This window comes from Dipodomys merriami, unplaced genomic scaffold (genome assembly GCF_024711535.1).
Source record: "Dipodomys merriami isolate MVZ:Mamm:240054 unplaced genomic scaffold, mDipMer1.0.p SCAF_42, whole genome shotgun sequence".
Taxonomy (NCBI): domain Eukaryota; kingdom Metazoa; phylum Chordata; class Mammalia; order Rodentia; family Heteromyidae; genus Dipodomys; species Dipodomys merriami.
Genome location: NW_027205826.1, coordinates 2,128,065 through 2,149,235, shown reverse-complemented (window position 1 = coordinate 2,149,235; position 21,171 = coordinate 2,128,065). Strand labels below are relative to the sequence as shown.

The following is a 21,171-nucleotide window of genomic DNA, read 5'->3' as shown; positions in this document are numbered from 1 at the left end:
GATTCCTCAGCACCACATAAGCAGAAAAAAATGGAAGTGGCCCTGTAGATCAAGTGGTAGAGCACTAGCCTTGAGCTAAAGAGCACAGAGACAGTGCCAGGCCCAGTATTCAAGCCTCACGACCAACAAAAATTAAAAACAAACCACCCCCTCCCCTCTACCAAACATAGACCTTTCCTATGACCCAGCCATACGTTCCTAGGCATCTACCCTGAACATCAAGAACCAGGATATAAGGACACTCATATATCCATGTTTATTTACATTAGCCAAGATATGAAAACAGCCCAGATTCCCGACAATAGATGAGGGAATCCAAAAACTGTGGAAAGAATAAAATAGAATAGGGGATTGGGGAGGTGGCTCAGTGGTAGAGTGCTTGCTTTGCATGCATGAGGCCCTGGGTTCAATTCCTCAGCACCACATAAGCAGAAAAAGCTGGAAGTGGCGCTGTGGCTCAAGTGGTAGAGCGCTAGCCTTGAGCTGAAGAGCTCAGGGACAAAGCCCAGGCGCAGTTCAGTCCCCATGACTGACAAAAAAAAAAAAGAAAGAAAAAAGAAAGAAAGGAAGAAAGAAAGAAAGAAAGAAAAGAAAAAGAATAAAATAGAATAAATACAAATATATAATAATAAATATCATTTGCAGGGAAACTGATGGAACTAGAACAAATCACGTTAACTGAGTTAAGCCAAGCTCAGAGAGACCAATGGTGCATGTTCTGATATGTGGAAATTAGATCTAAAATGCACTGGACTATGATAAATTATACAGGATTCTAGAAACTCACAGAGAGTGAGACCAAAAGAGGATACTCTTAGGAAAGAAACACAAGGCACAATGCCTAATTGACTCTTCATAATTCTATAAAATAATACACATACTGAAATGAACTCTATGATACAGAAACAAGAGACTTTTTCCCCCCTTTCCCTTTCTTTCTTTTTCCTTTAGTTTTTATTTTTTGATGATTCTGTCTTCTTTATCTATGTACAGTGCATTCAGAGTACATCTCTGGAAGGGTTGTGGGGAAGGTACAGGACTTGAAGAGCAAAAAAGTGCAGCAGTTGAGTTCACTGGACATGGATAAAAGTGAACTATACAATTCATGGGTGGAGATGGGAGGAGGGGCTGGGAGAGAATGAGGGAATAGAAGACACCGTATGAAAGAAAATGTACTTATTGGGCTGGGAAGGTGGCTCAGTGGTAGAGCGCTTGCCTTGCATGCCTGAGGCCCTGGGTTCGATTCCTCAGCACCACATAAGCAAAAAGAAAAAAGCCGGAAGTGGCGCTGTGGCTCAAGTGGTAGAGCGCTAGCCTTGAGCTAAAGAGCTGAGGGACAGCGCCCAGGCCCAGAGTTCAGGCCCCACGACCAGACCCCCCCACAAAAAAAAAAAAAAGAAAAGAAAAGAAAATGTACTTATTACCTGACTCATGTAAATGTAATCCCTCTGTACATCACCTCTATAATAACAAAAAGTCAACCAACTAAAAAACAACAATTCTAGTTAGGCACCTATGACTCATGCTTTTCATCCTACTGACTCAGGAGGCTGAGGTCTCAGGATTGAGGTTCAAAGTTAGTTTAGACAGATAAGTCTATGAGACAGATCTCCAATTAACTAGCAAAAAACCACAAGTGGAGCTGGGCCTCAAGTGGCTGAGCACCAGCCTTGAGCAGTGGGGAAAAAAAGCTATTAAGGGCCAGTGCCCAGGACCTTAGTTCAAGTCCCAGTACTAGTACAAACAATAAAAAGAAGAAAAGAAAGGAAGAAACAATTCTATATCTTATTTCACCCAACATAAATATTTGCCTACCTTTCTGAAACCTTTTCAGATCTGTCCCTTTTTTATAGACAACTGTAAGTTTCCTAACTACTCTACCAGTGCTGATATTGAGCTATGGCAGACATGTCCTACTGTTGGCTCCCATGAACCTCCTTATATATGTTTATGAAGCTCTTTCCTAGCTGGATGTGAAGCTCACTGGCCAGAATGCATATAAGCCCCAAATTCAACCCCTAGAACTGTAAACAAAACAAAAATACCTTCTTCAGATTTTCTTTCCTTCTTTTTTCGTTTGGTACCAGTCCTGGGGCTTGAACTCAGGGACTGGGTACTGTCCCTGAGCTTTTTTGGGCAAGGTTGGTGCTCTACCACTTGAGCTATTACAGCTTTACTTCTGGCTTTTCAGTGGTTAATTGAAGATAAGAGTCTCACTGACTTTCCAGATGGGTTGGCTTCAAATTGTGATCCTTAGATTTCAGCTTCTGTAGCTAGGGCTACAGGTATGAGCCATGAGTGTCCAGAGATCATAATTTTTGTTAATATCCTTTTGCTAACTTATCTACTGCTTTATTAGGCTTTCTTCTGATATAAAAGCTGCCAATAATTTAATTTGTTTTTTAATTTTGACTTTTTTTTGGGGGGGGGTTGGTTTCCGGGCTTTAACTCTGGGCCTGGGTGCTGTCCCTCAGCTCTTTAGCTCAAGGCTAGTGCTCTACCACTTGAGCCACAGTGCCACTTCTGTTTTTCTGAGTGGTTTATTGGACATAAGAGACTCATGGACTTTTCCTGCCCAGGCTGGCTTTGAACCACGATGCTCAGATCTCACTCAGCCTACTGAGCAGCCTGACTTAACTCTGAAGTTTTGAGTAGATTTAGATTTTTTTCTTTGTAGTTTTCTATTGCTGAGAACTTAAAGGAATCTTTCTCTATCCAAATAGTCATGCATAATTTATTTAAGATTTTTAATGCACCATTTGCACTTTTAACAAAGCTAACAATTATCTGCAATTTGTTATCTGATAAGAATTAAAGTGCTGGGCTGGGAAGGTGGCTCAGTGGTAGAGTGCTTGCCTTGCATGCCTGAGGCCCTGGGTTCAATTCCTCAGCACCACATAAGCAAAGAGAAAAAAGCCAGAAGTGGCGCTGTGGCTCAAGTGGTAGAGCGCTAGCCTTGAGCTGAAGAGCTGAGGGACAGTGCCCAGGGCCAGAGTTCAGGCTCCACGACCAGATCCCAAAAAAAAAAAAAAAAAAGAAGTGCTATACTGATTTTTCCTCTCTGAACAGTAAACGAATTATACCGATACCATTCACTGCACAGTAAATCTCTCCCATCAGTGGGTTGACGTAAGAACAAAAGTGTCTTCTTTTTCCAGTGCTGGGGATGGAACCAAGGACCTCAGGCATACCAGGGCCAGCACTCTACCTGAGTTTATCCCAGCCCACAGCCGCTGCCCTACAGCTGTGAGGCACTTGATCCCAGCATTGTTCTTATATGGTTGTATGGGGTCAGTTACTGTCCACTTGACTCCCAGTCACCGAAACCATGAAATGGGACAGAGAAAAAGTTACCTTCCTGATGGGTTGAATTGAAACCCTTTTATACAACTACTTATAGACAATAAAAATAAAATAAACCCAAAATAGTAACAAAAAAGGTCAACTTCCTCAAGGATTCAAATAAAGATAGTACAATTTTATTCAAATAAAAACAATCATCCACTGGGTGCCCGTGGCTCACGCCAGTCATCCTAGCTACTCAGGAGGCTGCGATCTGAGGATCTGGGTTCAAAGCCAGCTTAGGAAGGAAAGTCCGTGAGATTCTTATCTCCAATTAACCACCAGAAAACCAGAAGTGGTGTTGTGACTCAGTGGTAGAGTGCTTGCCTTGAGCTGAAAAGCTGAGGGACAGTATTCAGGCCCAGAGTTCAAGCCCCATGACCACCAAAAAAAAAACCCCAAAACAAAACCAAAAATGCAATCATCCCTGTTTCTGCTTGGGGAGCTATAGAGGTGGGCCCTCCTGTAGTGAACCACAGCAAATTGTTTTTAGGAATGTAAGTATTCATTGGACAGGATGCCTGAGTAATATTAATAGACCATGAGCTTAGTCTAGCAAATCTATCAGTCTGGCCAGGTTCAATTTCATGCTGTAAAGCCGGGTAAAGAAGGTCAAAGCCAGCAAGTGTGAGGCCAGCTTGGGCTACATGGTGAGACCCTGTCTAAAGACCAAAAAAAAAAAAAAAAAAAAAAGGGACAAAAGGTAAAAGCTTTAAAAAGAAAAAAAAAAAAAGAGTTAAACTCCATGAAAGCCTTAGCGCTCGAATCCCATGGTTCTGTGCCCAACTCACCGAGTGTTCCTCAGAGTCAGATGTCTGAGAGGAGATGATGGGATTAAAGCTGGTTGGGGACAAGGGGCCCAGTTTTTTCCTCATGGCTCGGATCTGAAGCAGTGCCCGGAAGGCTGTGAAGAAGAAAACAGGCAATCAGGACATCCTGCTCCAGGATTAAGGTGAACCTTGGTCCCTCCCTATGGCAATCAGGGTAATGCCATTCTCGGGTTCCCTGCCTTCCCTCTACCACCTAGGGCTTACGGAGCCGGCAGATGGGGCAGTTGTTGGCCTGGTAGCGCAGGGTGTCCGCACAGGTGTTACACAAGCAGAGGTGGCGGCAGGGCAGGATCAAGGTGTCCCGGACATCCGAGAGACACACCACACACTCAGCACTGTTGTCGCTCACTTCATCCTCGGCCACCTACCAGGGAGACAGTTATATAGGCAATGACATAAAACCTCAATGTCCTGTACTTTATTTACAAAGCAGCTAGTTGAAGAGCAGAGACAAGGACTAGGAACAAGACCTAGGCCAGTGCTTTATGGTGCACAGTCTCACTGCCTCTGAGAACAGCTCATCTGCAGGAGAGAGGTGGGGGTTAGGGAGCTTGGAGGGGAGGGCAGCTCAGAGCTCAGCCTCAGAGGCCCAACTCTGGCATTCCTCTGATCATCTGAGCTGAAGGAACCTAGTAGCCCACGCAGATCAGGGCAAATGGGGAGTGAACTCCATCAAATGGAGTTCAACAGAGCCTAGTGCAGAAGAACAAGTCCTGGGTAGCCTACTTCATTTCCACAGACAGAAATCAGATGAGCTGAATGCTTTCCAACAGCTCTAGACCTGGCTCACCAGGCTCCTCAGCCCTAGCCCCACAGAGTATACAACAAAACTTTGAACCAAACTTGCCTTAGAATCCTGTGTGTTGTACTTGTTTTCTATTCCGTAGATCTCCTGAAGGAGGTAGCTGACCCCATCTACCTGAAGGGCCAACAGAGAAGCTGAAGGAGACAGTAGAGGAGCCCCCACCAGCCGCCGCTGAGCTCAGGATGATGGGTTCACAGTGAAGAATCACATCTTAATTTACCCACTGAATGGTGGCTCCCTTTTATGAATGGTTAGGAAAGGCATAGATCAGAAAGAGGACAGAAGAGTATGTATAAAAGGGAAATAAATACAGCTGGTGCTGGTGGCTCACGCCTGCCATCTCAGGAGGCTGAGATCTGAGGATCATGGTTTGAAGCCATCCTGGGCAGGAAAGTCCATGGACTCTTTTTTTTTTTTTTTGTAGGTCGTGGGGCTTGAACTCTGGGCTTGGGTGCTGTCCCTGCGCTCTTCAGTTCAAGGCAAGCACTCTACCGCTTGAGCCACAGTGCCACTTCTGGTTTTCTAATGGTTTATCGGAGATAAGAGTCTCATGGACTTTCCTGCCTGGGCTGGCTTTGAACCGTGATCTTCAGATCTCAGCCTCCTGAGTAGCTAGGATTACAGGTGTGAGCCACCGGCTCCCGGTTTCCATAAGACTCTTATCTCCAATTAACAACTAGAAAGCCAGAAGTGTGCTGTGGCTCAAAGTTGCAGAGTGCTAGCCTTGAGTGAAAAAGCTCAGGGACAGACCCCAGGCAGAGTTCAAGCCCCACAACCAATGGGGAAAAAAAAGTAACACTATGTGAGAAAATTTCACTTCAGACATAATAAGGACAAAAGTATAGAAAAGTGAAAGAAGAAGAAATGTGCAGGGAGAAAGAGGGAGAGAGAAAAACATAGATGGCCAAGGAATCCAAGTGGAACATCCTTTGTCTAACATGTCTAACTCTTGGCCTGGTTACTTTTTTTGTTTTTCTTTTTCTTTGTTCTTTCTTTCTTTCTTTCCGTCTTTTTTTTTTTTTGGTTGGTTGTGGGGCCTGAACTCTGGACCTGAGCGCTGTCCCTCAGCTCTTCAGCTCAAGGCCAGCACTCTACCACTGGAGCCACAGCGCCACTTCCAGCTTTTTCTGCTTATGTGATGCTGAGGAATCGAACCCAGGATCTCATGTATGCGAGGCAAGCACTCTCCCACTGAGCCACCTTCCCAGCCCCTTTTTCTTGGTTCTTGTTTTGAGACAGGATCTCACTGTGTAGCCCAGGCTAGCTTCAAATCCCCAAATTCTTCCCTCTACCTCCTGAGTACTTACGAGTCTGTATACCATGCCCAGCTTGGTTTTTTGGAGACATGTTGCCTATGCTGGTCTCAGACTTCTGAGTAGCAGGGACTATCTAATAGCACCACACAACTTGGCTTTTGAAACTTCAGCTATCAACGTTGAATCCTAAGGTCGTGTTGGTGCCAAAGCTGGCTCTCCCTTTATTTCCCTCCAGAAGTCTACTTCTCCTATTTCCTCATCTCTGCTTTCAGACACCCCATTATCTCGGAGTTGACAGCTTCCTCTCCAGTGGGATGGTTTATTACTAATGCAAATCCAACAAGAGGAAAATAGACTATTTCCTTCAAGCTATGCTTCCCTCTTGGCTAACTAAGCCTTCCCTGTAAGTACTCAAGGCTGGACTGCCTAGACAGCACCCTGGGCTCAGGAGCTATGGTCTCTCTGAGTGTGTGTGTGTGTGTGTGTGTGCGTGCGTGCGCGTGCGCGCATGCAGGTACTGAGGCTTTAACTCAGGGTCTGGTTTTTGTCCCTTAGCTTTCTTTCACTCAAGGCTGGCATTCTACCACTTGAGCCACAGCTCTGCTGTGACGTTTTTGCGAGTTAATTGAAAAGCCTCATGCACTACCCCACCCAGGCTAGCTTTAAACTGCAATCCTCAGATCTCAGCCTCCTGTATAGCTAGTAACAGGTATGAGCCATCTGGTGCCTACCCTCCCTGCTTTGTTCTAAAATTTGTTTCAACATAATAACTATGCGGAAAGTATACAAAAGTATTATTGGCTACTATTGGCTTCATTAACCGAGGGGCAAGTACCTAAAACAGAAGAATGTACTCATGTAGAATCGGACGCCTATCACTCATCTGAAGCAAGGCCTCTCTTGTGTCTCTCTTGTGTCAGCCCTGCCCTTCCCACCTGCTCCCACCTCCTCGTGGCGACTGTGATGATTCACCTCTCCACCAGGCTATAACCAGTGCCAGGGCAGCACCGCCCCTCACCCTCCACGGAGGATCCTCCCACCTATGGAGGAGGGCAAAGCAAAGTGTGACACATGGTGTGGGCTCAGCTTCTAGCTGACATATTCGGACCTTGCTGTTATGCTGGAAGGGCCAAAGGTCTGCAAACCGAATTGTGGGAAAGGAATGGGGGAATAAATGAAGCCAAGGGCGCTAATAGCCTCTGAATTGCACCCCGATACTTTAGACCTTTTGCTTGAAGTGTTTCTCACCCTGACATTTGAAATAAAAAAAGCCTCCCAGTCTAATGCCAAGAGATAAATCTTGTCCTTTCATTTCTCGAGTCCTTGTGCAGATAGAGAGCCTCAGCACTGGCAATTCCCCAGCCTTAGAGACCCACAGTCCGTGTTCCTTCCAGGCCACCCAAGTGGTTTCTAGCACACAAAAGTGCTCCTTTTTTCTTTTTCCCCTTGATTACACAAAAGAAAGAAGAGAGGGAAAAAGAATATTGAGCAAAAGAGTTAGAGAGAGAGAGAGAGAGAGAGAGAGAGAGAGAGAGAGAGAGAGAGAGAGAGAGAGAGATCCAGTAGCCCCTGGCCCTCAGATACTTACCACCTGCTTCTGTTTGAGGGGCTTGACACAGAAAGTCCCATCTGTGTGCTGGAATGAAAATATGATGGTTACAACCAAAGCAGAAAGCTCACCGCACCTCACACCTGTGGTTGTTCTATAACGTTACATGTTCTTGGGCCTACACAAAATGGAATTGCAAAATCTAATGACTATGAAGGTCTTGCAGTGATCACATTAACTGGTAATTTTAGAATGAGGCTGAGGCTGAGGCTTGAGGGGTCAAAGGTCATGCAGCATTGAAAACTTGTCAGAGCCAGCTGCATTCTAATACCTGTTTAATACCTCCCCAAGCCCAACTATTCTGAGCTCAGGCGAGCCTGAAAACAAGGTTAACCTCTTAGGAAAGAAAGTGTTAAATGTTGGCCAGGCGCTGGTGGTTCACACCTGTAATCCTAGCTACTCAGGAGGCTAAGATCTGAGGATCACAGTTCGAAGCCAGCCCAAGCAGAAAAGTCTACGAGATTTTCTTTTTTGGGGGGGTCCAGTCGTGGGGCCTGAACTCTGGGCCTGGGCACTGTCTCTCAGCTCTCCAGCTCAAGGCTAGCGCTCTACCACTTGAGCCACAGCGCCACTTCTGGCTTTTTTTTTCCTGCTTATGTGGTGCTGAGGAATCGAACCCAGGGCCTCATGCAGGCAAAGCAAGCGCTCTACCACTGAGCCACCTTCCCAGCCCCCAGGAGATTTTCTTATCTCCAATAAACTATTCAGAAAAAGCCAGAAATAGTGCCAAGGCTCAACTGGTAGAGTGCTAGCTATGAGCACAAAGAGGCTCAGGGACAGTGCCCAGGCCCAGAGTTCAAGCCCAAGGACCAGAAAAAAAATAAATAAAACAAGAGCTTAAGGACAGTACCTGAGTTCAAGCCCTACAACCGACACACAAACAAACAAACAAAAAGAAAGTGTTAAATGTAAATGGGTGAGAATGTTGAAAGGTGACATGGACCAAAATATACGGCATCCATTAACTGCTTTGTGAAATGGCAACTCCTTTGCATAACTACTCGAAGATAATTTTACAAAATTAAAAAAAGAAAGCCTTAAATGTATGTTGAAGTGATAATTTACCTTTTCAAACGTACCCAGCAATACATGGCAATGGCCGAAATATTCTGAAAGAAACAGGCACACAGGTAAAGAAGGCCCACTGCACCTCTGATGCCCACCTTCCACTTCCCACGGTCTGTAGCCACGGTACTGGAAATGGAGCAGTGGCTCAAGTGGCAGAGCACCAGAACTGAATGATAAAGCTAAGGAAGAGTGAGAGGACCTGAGTTCAAGCCCCAGTACTGGCATATTCCCCCTCCCCACACAAAGCCATGGTGTTGTAGGCCCAGCACTTCTCCGTTGTAGCCCAAGGAGCTGGACTCAGATAGGAAGGGCTAAGACCCTCCAGAGAAGGTGTGTTATACTGGCCACAGCTTCTGCAGGACTGTGCCCCATCAGGGCAGCATACACCCAAAGGAAGACGGAGACGCCCCTACCGTCGCCTTCATCCACCACAGCGTGCACCACCAGAGGGTAAACCTCTCGGTCCAGGTCAAAGCTGAGCTGCAGGGGGGAAGAGAACAAAACAGGACACAACACATGTAGATGGCTGAAACACCTACCAAAAATGAAGGCACTGGCAGGAAATGTTACCCCCATCTATTGTGCCTTATTCATCAACCTCCCCAAGACTGTTGAACTGAAGACCCCCAGTTAAAGCCTCTAACCTTCAGTTCCTCTTCTCAGAGAGGCCTAGGTAACGAGGCTACATCAGCATGGGAGGAACAAGGACAGGTATTTCCTTTAGGGGAATGAAGAAGTCACTGGGTATAAAGGTGAACATGGTCCTAAGTGTCCAGGCAGAGCCTCTGCTGCTGGCCTGGGTCCCAGGAAGCTCCTGGGTGCTGGCCATCTCCAGCAAAGGCCACTCACCTCCTCTTCGGCCCACTCCGAGGGGTCCACGGTGTGGGAGGGCAGGCAGAACTGCTGGCACACCCCTCGCTTGTAGTGCACAGTCTCCGATTGCAGGCTGTTGTCTTTTGGAATGTAGCTGTACATCAAGTGGGAAGCAGAACTAAAGTTAGAATCTAGACCAGACAGTCTCACAGCCCCCTCAATCTCATGTCTGTTTCTCAATTCCAACAGGCTCAAGCACAGGAAAAAATAAAAATAAAAGGCCTACAGACAGGTAGCTAAGTAGTTTTCCTTTTTGTTTTAAGGTATTGGGGTTTGATGTCATGACTTGTGCTTGCTGCACTCAACTGCTGAGCCATGACTCCAGCCCTTTGTTTTTGGTCGGTCATAGGGCTTGAACTCTGGGCCTGGGCGCTGTCACTCAGCTCTTCAGCTCAAGGCTAGCGCTCTATCACTTAAGCCACAGAACCATTTGAGGCTTTTTTCTGCTTATGTGGTGCTGAGGAATCAAACCCAGGGCCTCATGCAGGCAAGGCAAGCACTGAGCCACCTTCCCAGACCCTCCAGCCCTTTTTTGTGAGGGCTATTTTTGGGGGTGGAGGGTGGGGGGTGGTGGGGGGACTTAATCTCTGGGTCTGGGTGCTGAGCCTGAACTCTTCAGCTCAAGGCGAATGCTCTACAACTTGAGCCACAGTGCCACTTCTGGTTTTCTGGTAGTTAATTGGAGATATGAGTCTCAGGATTTTCCTGCCAAGGTCGGCTTTGAACCATTATCCTCAGATCTCAACCTCTTGAGTAGCTACGATTATAGGCATAAGCCACCAGCACCTGGCTTATGCTAGCTACTTTCAAGAGGATCTTGATTCCTGCCCAGCGTATGCCTCGACTATGATAATCTGCCAGTTTTAGGCTCCCAGTCAAAGTTGAGATGACAGGCATACAACATCAGGCCTGTGGAAATGGGGTCTTGTGAACTCTTTTCTGCCTAGGATAGTCTGGAACCAGGTTCCACCCAATCTCAGTCTCCCACAGAATTTAGGATGATAGGCATGTACCACCATGCCCAGCCACCTGTTGAGGGCTCTCTCATACTTTCCTGCGTAAGCTGGCCTTGAACCACAATCTTCCCATTCTCAGCCTACCATGGGTAACCAACTGCTAAACAGGTTTTTAACAGCATCTAAGGTCACTGTCCACCAAAGACACAAATGAAAGCAAAAAAGACATTTTTGGAAAAGAAAGTATACATTCAAGAATGAGATCTCACTTGATTAGAAAAACATTTCCCAAGCTGGGGGCTGGTGGCTCACGCCTGTAATCCTACTACTCAGGAGGCTGAGATCTAAGGATCATGGTTCAAAGCCAGCAGGGGCAGGAAAGTCTGTGAGATTTTTATCTCCAATTGACCACCAGGAAACTGGAAGTGGTGCTGTGGCTCAAGTGGTAGAGCACTAGCTTTGAGCTGAAGAGCTCAAGGACAGTGCCCAGGCCCAGAGTTCAAGCCCCATGAACAACAGAAAAAAAAAAAAAAAGTTTCCCTCAAAGGGTAAGTAGCTTGGCCTGGCCCCTCCTATCTGGGAAGGAAGTACAGTCTCTGCTCTTACCTGGCGATACCATTTTGGAACTCCTCAGTGGCTTGATAATAGATGGTGATGGCCACCCGAGCATCTGTGTCAAAGGTAAACTCGACGTTGTAGTGGACCTTAGCTTTACCAGTCTCTTCTCCCGGGCTTTTGATTTCCTCAGCGCATCTAGAAAACCAGAAAAGACTCAGCATTCTGGGGCAGCACACCAGAACTAAGACTTACCTTGTTTTTTAAAACAACACGTGGGGTTCTCTCTGTGGTCATTAACATATATGTACATCTTTATTATGAAAGATCACAGGGACAGTTGCTGGTGACTCATGTCTGTAACCCTAGCTACTCAGGAGGTTAAGATCTCAGGATGGTAGTTCGAAGCCAGCCAGGGCAGAAAAGTCCCAGTGAGACTTCTTATGTCCAATTAACCACTTAAAAAACCAGAAGTGCAGCTGTGGCTCAAAGTGGTAGAACACTAGCCTTGAGCAAAAGAGCTCAGGGACAGCACCCAGCCTCTGAGTTCAAGTGTTATTATGTTATTAAGTTACACCTATGCTAGATTATTTTTTAAGTATTAGGGGTTTGAATTTGGGGCTTTATGCTTGCTTAGGTCCCTTTGAGCCATATCTTCAACTCTTTTTCAAAAAGAGTTCATTTTGCCTGAGGTTAATCTCAGATTGTGACCCTTCTACCTATGTTTTAGCAAATAGTTTGGTTTATAGACATACTCCTACCACTACCCAGCTTCTTTGTTGAGATGGAATCTTGCTTTTTTTTTTGTCTAGGCTGGCCTCAAATTGTGATCCTCCTGATTTCCATCTCCTGATATGGCTGGGATTATAGGCAAGAACACTGCATCCAGCCTGGATTAATTTTTTTATTTAATCAAGGTTATTAGTCACATAGTTTAAATAGTTTCCAACAGACTTGTTAAAAAAAACACACACACAACAAAAAACAAAACAGCAGGCCTTCTTCCTTCCCTGTCTACCTCTTCAGAGGAGATCTGTTCTGGCTGAGCATTTCACATTTAACCACATTTCTAAACAGCGTGCCAGGTTCACTGGTTCTTGATTTTCAGTTTTTGGCATTATCTATTGGCTGCCTCAGGTAGAAATGAGGTCTTGGTCTCTGCCTTCATGTGTGCCATGGAGGAGCTCCGCCGTCCCCATCCCCACAATATAGGACTCTCGCAATAAACCAGCAATCACTTCAGCGTCTGCAGTTCCTTCTGGTTAGCTAGAGTCACCTGATACTGTCCTGAACTTGGTGCTCATCACGTCCCTTTCAGTTGCTGGTCTCCTACACACCACCCCAATTCTAACCCAAACTCTCTGCAGGCCCCTGAGATTTTTTTTTTGCTCAAAGCTAATGCTCTAACACTTTGAACCACATCTCCACTTTTGGTTTTCTACTGGTAAACTGGAGCTAAGAGTCTCATTGACTTTCCTGACCAAGCTGGCTTTGAACCCAAATCCTCAGATCTCAGCTTCCTGAGTAGCTAGGATTACTAACATGGGTCACCAGTGGCTGGTTTTCTTCTTTTTTTGGCATAGGTTCTCACTACATAGACCAGGCTGGTCTCTAACCCTCTATCTTCCAATCTGCCTCCCAAGTCCTGAGATTGTAGCTGTGAGCCATCATGCCTTGTCAGCTCAGCATCTTGGGGTCCTTTCTGGGGTCCTCTTGGCTCTTGTCTGAATGTGGGCACAGCAACTACCCTAGACTCTCTCACACTCATTCTGAGCCCCCTTTGCCTCCATCCCATAGGCACTCATGATCCCTGCACCTCCTAGCTTCTCAGAGCTGGGGCATGGCTCAAGGAGTAGAGTGACTACAGCTAGCAAGTGCAAGCTCCGGAGTTCAAACCCCAGTACTTCTCAAAAAAGCAAGGTGTGACCAGGCACCAGTGGCTCATCCCTATAATCCTAGCTACTTCAGAGGCTGAGATCTGAGGACTGTTGTTCAAAGCCAGCCCAGGTAGGAAAGGCCACGAGACTCTTTATCTCCAATTAACCACCAGAAACCTGGAAGCAGCCCTAGGTCTCAAAGTGATAGTGTTAGCCTTGAGCAAAGAGCTCAGGGCCAGGCTCATGACTAACCAAAAATTTAAAAAAAAAAAAAATATATATATATATATAAAAGCAGTAAAGCTGGGCACCAGTGGCTGACACCTGTAATTCTAGCTACTTACAAGACTGAAGATAATGATTCAAAGCCAGCCCAGGCAGACAAATCTGTGAGACTCTTATCTCTAATTAACTAGCAAAAAGCTAGACACAAGCTGGGCGCTATTAGCTCATGCATATAATCCTAGCCACTCAGGGAGCTGAGATCCGAGATCAGGGTTCAAAGGCAGCCCAGGCAGAACAGAAAAGTCCCCATGAGACTCCAATTAACCCCTCAAAAAAAACCCTTGAAGTTGAGTTGCGGCTCAAAGCAATAGAGTGCTAGCCTTGAGCAAAGGAACTCAAGGACAGTGCCTAGGCCCTGAGTTCAAGCCCTACAACCAAGAACAACAATAAAAAGCCAGAAGTAGACATGTGACCCAGCCCGAGTTCAAGCCCCAGTGCCTGCATAAATAAATAGTAACATAAGGATCTTATATTTCAAATTCGAACAGCTCAGTATTATAATGAAGTATATAATATAATGGGGTGTCTACAAAATTCCTCTTTTCCCTCAAAGCAGGAATAGTATTTATCAGCTCTAGGCAAGTGAAAGGCCTTCCTTCCCTCCCAAGCCAGTTCAGAGGCCTCATTTGTGCAGATACAGGGCTCCAGCAGTGAACTACCAGCTGGCATTAAGGCCTAAGGCAGAGGCTCTAGGTCGGGCTGAGGAGTCTCATGAGAAGTCCACTGTCCCAAAAGGAGGGCAGCTAGGAATAGGCCCTAGGGCACTTACTTGACAAGTCGTAGCGTGTCCTTTCGGATGTTGATCAAGCTTCTCAGAGTCTTCACTGGTTCTTGGGGAGGTGGGGCAGCATAAGGAAACTGCCAGAAGCAAAATGAGAGAAGAATGTTCACAAAGATGGTCACTGTGCCTCTCAGAACACCGCTGTGTGGCTGATGGAAGATCAGCCTTGTTAGGTGAGGCAGGAAAAGCTACTTTCTGTACAGGCCAGGAGACAGAGAGGATGTGCTCAAGGTCACAGCTAGTAGGAGAATGGGGATTTGATTTGCTGTCAACAGACTGAGATTTATTTGCTTTTGTTTTTGTTTTTGTTTTTGCTTTAACTGGGCTACTGTCCTTGAGCTCTTTTGCTCAAGGCTAGCATGTTACCACTTTGAGCCACAGCTCCACTTCTGGTTTCCTGGTGATTCACTGGAGATCAGAGTCTCTTGGAGGGCTGGGAATGTGGCTTAGTGGTTCAGGGCTATATGTGGTAGAGTGCTTGCCTAGCATGCATGAAGCCCTGTGTTCAATTCCTCAGTACCACATAAACAGAAAAGGCCAGAAGTGGTGCTGTGGCTCAAGTGGTAGAGTGCTAGGCTTGAACAAAAGAAACTCAAGGGTAGTGCCTCCGGCCCTGAGTTCAAGCAAGCTTCAGGACTGGCAAAAAAAAATTCTCTCTTGCCCAGGCTGGGCACCAGAAAACTGGAAGTAGCCCTAGGTCTCAAAGTGATAGAGTGCTAGCCTTGAGCAAAGAGCTCAGCAACAGGCCCAGGTCCCTCGTTCAAGCCTCATGACTAACCAAAAAAAAAAAAAATCTCAGATCTCAGTTTCCTGAGTACTCAGGATCACAGGCATGAGCTACCAGTGCCAGGCTGTTTTATTTTGTTTTTGCTTGTCCTGGGGCCTGAACTTAGGGCCTGGACATTGTCCCTGGGCTTCTTTGATCAAGCTCTACCACTTGAGCCACAATTTTACTTCTGGCTTTTTTGGTACTTACTTGGAGATTAAAAGTCTCACAGACGGGGCTAGGAAGGTGGCTCAGTGGTAGAGCTCTTGCTTTGCATGCTCGAGGCCCTGGGTTCGATTCCTCAGCCCCACATAAGCAAAAAGAAAAAAGCCGGAAGTGGTGTTGTGGCTCAAGTGGTAGAGCGCTAGCCTTGAGCTGAAGAGCTGAGGGACTGCGCCAAGGCCCAGAGTTCAGGCCCCACGACCGGACCAAAAAAAAAAAAAAAAGTCTCACAGACTTTCCTGCCTGGACTGGCTTTGAACCACAGTCCTCAGATCTCAGCCTCTTGAGTAGCTAGGATTACAGGGGTGAGTGACAGGGCATCTGTTCTTTATTTTTGTTTTTATTTGTTTGTTTTCCCCCCTCATTCCATGAAGCTTAAACATTGGTTTAAAACACAGAGAATTAATTTTAAAAAAACAAGAGGCAAGCCTGTAAGCTCTTCTTCCAGCGGCGTGGTGAGCTACCCGAGGAATTCAGGAACTTCAAGTAAAAAGGAACTCTGCCGAGGGCACAGAGCTGACAGTTCAGACAATGCAGAATGAATGCCCCTGGAGCTGGGCCTGTGTACGCGAGCTGAGGTACTTGGGGGTCTCAGAGGCCTATGGTGGTCTTCCATATTTATCATGTGTTCTCTCTCACTCAGCATCTGGGTTTGAAGTTCTGAGCTAATGATAATGAAAGGTTAAGGAAAAGGTAAAAAGTACAAATCTTCACTGGGGATGATTTAAAATGTTTCCATTATTTGGGCAATATAATTCTTTTTGGTGGCACTGGGGCTTGAACTCGGAGGCTTAGGCTTGCTAGACATAAGCCCGACTAATGTGTCACGAGTCCAGCAAGGGAAAAGCCCTGGGTTCAAATCCCCGTATTGACAAAGACCAACAACTACAACAAAAACAAAAAAAAATTTTTTTTAAATCATAGTTTTTTTTAAGGTAGCTATTTTTACCAATGAAACATTACATGTATAAGCAGAAAAGTTAAGAAATACAAAGAAGGACAAAATAGTCCTAACTTTATTATCCAGTGATACCAAAGTTACACAATGTGTTTTACCACAAAATAAAATCCCTCCCTCCATCCGTTCCCCCTTACGCCCCAATCTAGTGTTACTTGGTATTGTGCACATTTCCAGGCTCTCTTCCATGTAAGACACCCACAGCTGGATAGCGAGCATGGAGGTAACTGCCTCCTCTACTTAATCAAGTCCGCATTCTTCAGTGTTTTAAGTTGGCTTTTGCTGATGTAGAGGCTGTGAATACCTTTGCCCCAGCGTTCTGCAAGCTTGTTTCATTATTTCCTTGGGACACATTCCTAGGAGTGGAATTACTGGATCAAAGAATAAGCATATTTTTAAGACTTTGGGAACCATTCTGCCAAGTCGTGGTACCCAAGGCTGAGTCCGGCTCCTACCTGCAGCCTTCTCTATTTCCCCATCCTATTGGTCTCAGACCGGAGACTGTCAGACTCTAGGAATTTAAAACAATTTACAAATAAGCTTAAGCAAAAAGTAATTAGGCAGGAAAAGCCGACACAAATGCTAGTCTACTCTAAAGCCAAAATAAATGACTTTGGGATTAGAAAAAAACTTTTTTTTTTCAGGAGTAGCAAAATTAATCACTTCATTTGTGTAGTTACTCAGGAGTTATCCAGAACCTGAGTTAGAAAAGAATATTTTTTTAAAAGATAGGCTTTTTTCCCCTCTCTCTTTATCCTTTCTCCTCTCCATCCCTCACTGAAGAAATGCAAAAGGAGAGAAAGCCCCAGCACTCCATCCAGTCTGATGACTTTGGCAGAAAACACAAGATATTCAGGGAAGAGACAGATGGCAGCCCTGTTAAGGCCACTGTTACACTTTATCCCGTCCCCGTCCCCCATACAGAGCAGAAAATCTGTCTAGTAGAATCTCATTCTGTCCACAGACTCGTACCAACCCCTTAGTGTTTTGGGGGCCTTGTGTTTATGCCCCGCATTCTATGTGTAACATCAGGGCGAGGTCTAAGCAGAGGTTTAAAGTGGGAAAGAAAAGGCCCTGCCTTCAGGGAGCTGTGTTGGTAGATAATGAGAAAGCCACATGAATAACTACGGTGTGTGTGTGTATGTGTGTGTGTGTGTGTGTGTGTGTGTGTGTGTGTGTGTGTGTGTGTGTGCGTGTGTGTGCGTGTGTGTGTGTGTGTGTGTGTGTGTAAAAGGCAATGAAGGAACAATCACTTCTGGTTGAGGTAACCTGGGAGGGGCTTCAGGGAAGAAGTAGTGTGTGATCTGGGGGTCTCGAAGGAGAAATGGAATTGGTAATGGGACACATGAGGAAATACTCACCATTCCTGGCCATAAAGAAATGCAAATCAGGGCTGGGAAGGTGGCTCAGTGGTAGAGCGCTTGCCTTGTATGCATGAGGCCCTGGGGTCCATGCCTCAGCATCACATAAGCAGAAAAAGCCAGAAGTGGCGCTGTGGCTCAAGTGATAGAGCGTTAGCCTTGAGCTGAGGGACAGTGCTCAGGCCCAGAGCTCAGGCCCCACAACTGACTGCCCCCCCCCAAAAAAAAAGAAAGAAGAAGAAACCTCTTACTTCAGGGTAAAACCAGAGGTTCACTTCCTCTAGTTATAGCTTATATAAAAGGAAAAGCGACTGACAGTCTTTCACTCACTGCCCCTTCCAGAGTCCGTGACACGCTGCCCCAGAAAGCTTCCCTCAGCCCTGCCCAGGCCTCTGCCTCCCTGCCTTCCGTGCCGGGTGGAGCCCAGAACCTTGGGCGTGCTAGGCTAGCACTGTCACTGAGCTATACCCCAGCTCAGGGTCTCTGTGTGTGCGTGTGCGTGTGCGTGCCGGTCCTGGGGCTTGAACTCTGGGCCTGGGCACTGTCTTTGAGTCTTTTTTCACTCAAGGCTAGTTCTCTGCCACTTGAACCACAGCTCTATTTCCAAGGGTTTTTTTTGTTTTTTGTTTTGGTGGTTAACTGGAGATAAAGAGTGCCTTCCTCTTCTTTAGACCACATTCTAGGGCACATAAACTCAAGGCCTTTTACATACATCAGTGCCATTAAGTATAGTCTCATTCGTTCTGTTGAATGACCATCATACACCTACTGGTCAGATAATCCTTTTTCCTTCTTTGTTTGCACTATTGGGATTTGAACTCAGGGCCTTGTACTTGCTAAGCTAGTGCTCTACCATTTAAGTCACATCCTAGCCCTTCTGCATTAGGTTATTTTTCAGATAGGATCTTATGTTTTCCAAGATCTTCTGACCTATGCCTTCCACATAGCTTATTTACTGAAACAGAGTTTTGCTGTTTGCCCAGGCTAGCCTCAAACAGTTATCTTCTTTCTAAGCAGCTGAGATTACAGGCATGTGCCACTGTAGCTGTTCATATATAGTCTTATTTCCTGTTCTCAACATGAAGTAACATGTCTTCCTCTCCCTCCAAACCTTAAGCTCTTGAAGGACAGATTGACACCGAACCCAAACTATGGTGACTGGTTGGGAGAATGAAGAAGGTCAGTGTTAACAGATCCACTGAGCAGATGAAGAACTGAGGCTCAAAAGGCTCATGTAGCAGGCGCTGGTGGCTCACGCCTGTCATCCTAGCTACTCAGGAGGCTGAGATCTGGGGATTGTGGTTTGAAGCCAACCTGGGCAGAGAAGTCCCCATGAGACTCTTATCTCCAATTAACTACTCAAAAACTAAAAGTGGTGCTATGGCTCAAGTGGTAGAGCGCTAGCCTTGAGCACAAAGAGGCTTAGGACAGCATCTAGGCCTGAGTTCAAGCCCTACAACCAAAAAGCAAAAAACGAAGGAAGGAAGGAAGGAAGGAAGGAAGGAAGGAAGGAAGGAAGGAAGGAAGGAAGGAAGGAAGGAAGGAAGGAAGGAAAGAACAGACAAAAAAGACTTATGTAATTATCTGAGGTCCAGGGCTAGAGAGTAGCGGAAAGGCTCTGGGAATGCAGGTATGTCTGAGGGCAGAAGCCACACTGGCTCCTGCAGCTGTGTGGGGCCAGCACATCTGCTCACACATCTGCAAACTGCTCTCAGACAGGGACCTGTAGGAACCTGGGAGGGGACAGGGCTGCAAGCGGTGCCAGCTGTGTGCCAGTGTGGAAGCAGGCGCAGCTCCACCCACGTCGAACCCAGGCTCCTTTTAGACTTTCACAGGAGTCCTCAAAGTCTCTCTCCACAGAGCAGGGCTGACTAGGAGCACAGCATAACCAAATCCTTTTTCTGTGGTGGGCTCTAATAGACCCTGTGCACAACACAAACGTACATCCAGGCGGGGCCATGTCGAGGAACTGGCAGCAGCCATAGAGCTTCTTCCCCCCACAGTTTCTGAGGAACAAGGACATTGACTTGTTCACTCAGCATTCTCACTACCTTCTGAGCACTGAACCAGGCCCAGGAGGCAGTGAAGGCCCAGTAAACCCCTTTAGTTCAGGCTGCCAGGGACCCAGTACCTTGTATCTGGTGCCCAGTGAACTTGAGTATAATACTCTCCCAGGACTGGCCTGCCTGTGTCTGTACTAAATAAGCCTGAATCGGAGAATGATTTACATTCCAAACACCTCCAGCCAGGGACAGAAGCATAGCTGAGGCTCAGCCTGAAAGGCTGCTTCAAGCCGTCGCTGGGAGCCCGCGGGGCAAGGCTCAGAGCTCTGCTGTTTCTCCTTAGCTTCCAGGTTCCTCGCATTCCTAACTTCCTGAATGTGCGCTGTGCATGAGCCAAATGCCACCTGGTGCCTAAAGTTGGAACTGCAGGTTTACACTCAGTCGACCACACACACATTGTGAGCATGCTTATTATGTACACATGTAAACAGCAACCCTAGGTTATGGATTGTTTTAACCTTTCTTAAAAATACAATCACAGTGTATGAAATGAGAACAGTACTCCACTTCTAAATTATTGGGTATTTTCTCATAGTCTATATAAAAAGACTATAACCACTCATAAAAATAAATTATTACTTTTGATAAAAAGCTTTCTAACAGCACATCATTTTCTCATTTTCTATCCTTTGATATTTGAGTCATGCCAGATCACACTCAGGCAGCATGTGTAAGTGTGAACCACGAGGTTACATCCCTGTCAATTCTCAAAGCATTGGTACTATATATTTTGTGTATGGTTTATTTCTCTTTATTTGGGACTATTTCATTTAATCATAATATTCTGGCTTTTCTTTAGTTAATAGAAACCATTCAATTTGTGTGTGTGTGTGTGTGTGTGTGTGTGTGTGTGTGTGTGTGTGTGTGTGTGTGTGTGTGTGTGTGTGTGTGTGTGTGTGTGTGTGTGTGTGTGTGTGTGTGTGTGTGTGTGTGTGTGTGTGTGTGTGTGTGTGTGTGTGTGTGTGTGTGTGTGTGTGTGTGTGTGTGCGCCAGTCCTGAAGCTTGAACTCAGGGTCTGGGTACTGTCCTTTAAATTTCTCAGCTCAAGGCTGGTGCTCTACCACTTGAGTCACACCTGCACTTCTGGCTTTTTAGTAGTTAATTAGTGGTAAAAATCTCACAAGACATTCATGCCCTAGTTGGCTTTGGACTATAATTCTCAGATCTGTCTCCTGAGTGATGAGGATCAGACAGGTATAAGCCATAAGTTCCTGACTAAAACCATTTCCATTTTTAGGTCCACCTTGGGAACAGGACATCATCATTGCAAAGAGTCTACACTGAGCAACTCCAGATGGGGCACTGGGAAGTGCAGGGTGTATGCTTATGCACATGGACGAGGTAACCAAGAGCTTGCCTGTGGTGTTCTTTGCTCCACTTACACAGTCAGCCTCTAAGTGTGCAGTTCTCAAACTAAACAGGAGCCAAAAATCATATATGGGGGCATTTAGAAAAGTACACCAGGCACCAGTGACTCATGCCTGTAATCCTAGCTACTCAGGAGGCTGAGATCTGAGGATCATGGTTCAAAGCCAGCCTGGGCAGGAAATTCCATGAGACTCTT

The 21,171-nt window shown here is 46.1% G+C and overlaps 1 protein-coding gene across 3 annotated transcripts in view; it reads right to left on the bottom strand.

The window, feature by feature from the left end:
• Positions 1-21,171, bottom strand: part of Rnf157 (ring finger protein 157) — a 65,873-nt gene that overhangs the window by 14,565 nt on the left and 30,137 nt on the right. For all 3 annotated transcript variants that reach the window (XM_069992950.1, XM_069992951.1, XM_069992949.1), the window contains exons 3-11: positions 14,226-14,314; positions 11,346-11,492; positions 9,760-9,877; positions 9,324-9,390; positions 8,908-8,951; positions 7,822-7,869; positions 5,020-5,091; positions 4,377-4,536; positions 4,134-4,246 (exon numbers count right to left, since the gene is read on the bottom strand). In XM_069992950.1, the coding sequence (XP_069849051.1) occupies positions 4,134-4,246; positions 4,377-4,536; positions 5,020-5,091; positions 7,822-7,869; positions 8,908-8,951; positions 9,324-9,390; positions 9,760-9,877; positions 11,346-11,492; positions 14,226-14,314 (858 nt within the window). The remainder of the gene's footprint in view (positions 1-4,133; positions 4,247-4,376; positions 4,537-5,019; positions 5,092-7,821; positions 7,870-8,907; positions 8,952-9,323; positions 9,391-9,759; positions 9,878-11,345; positions 11,493-14,225; positions 14,315-21,171) is intronic.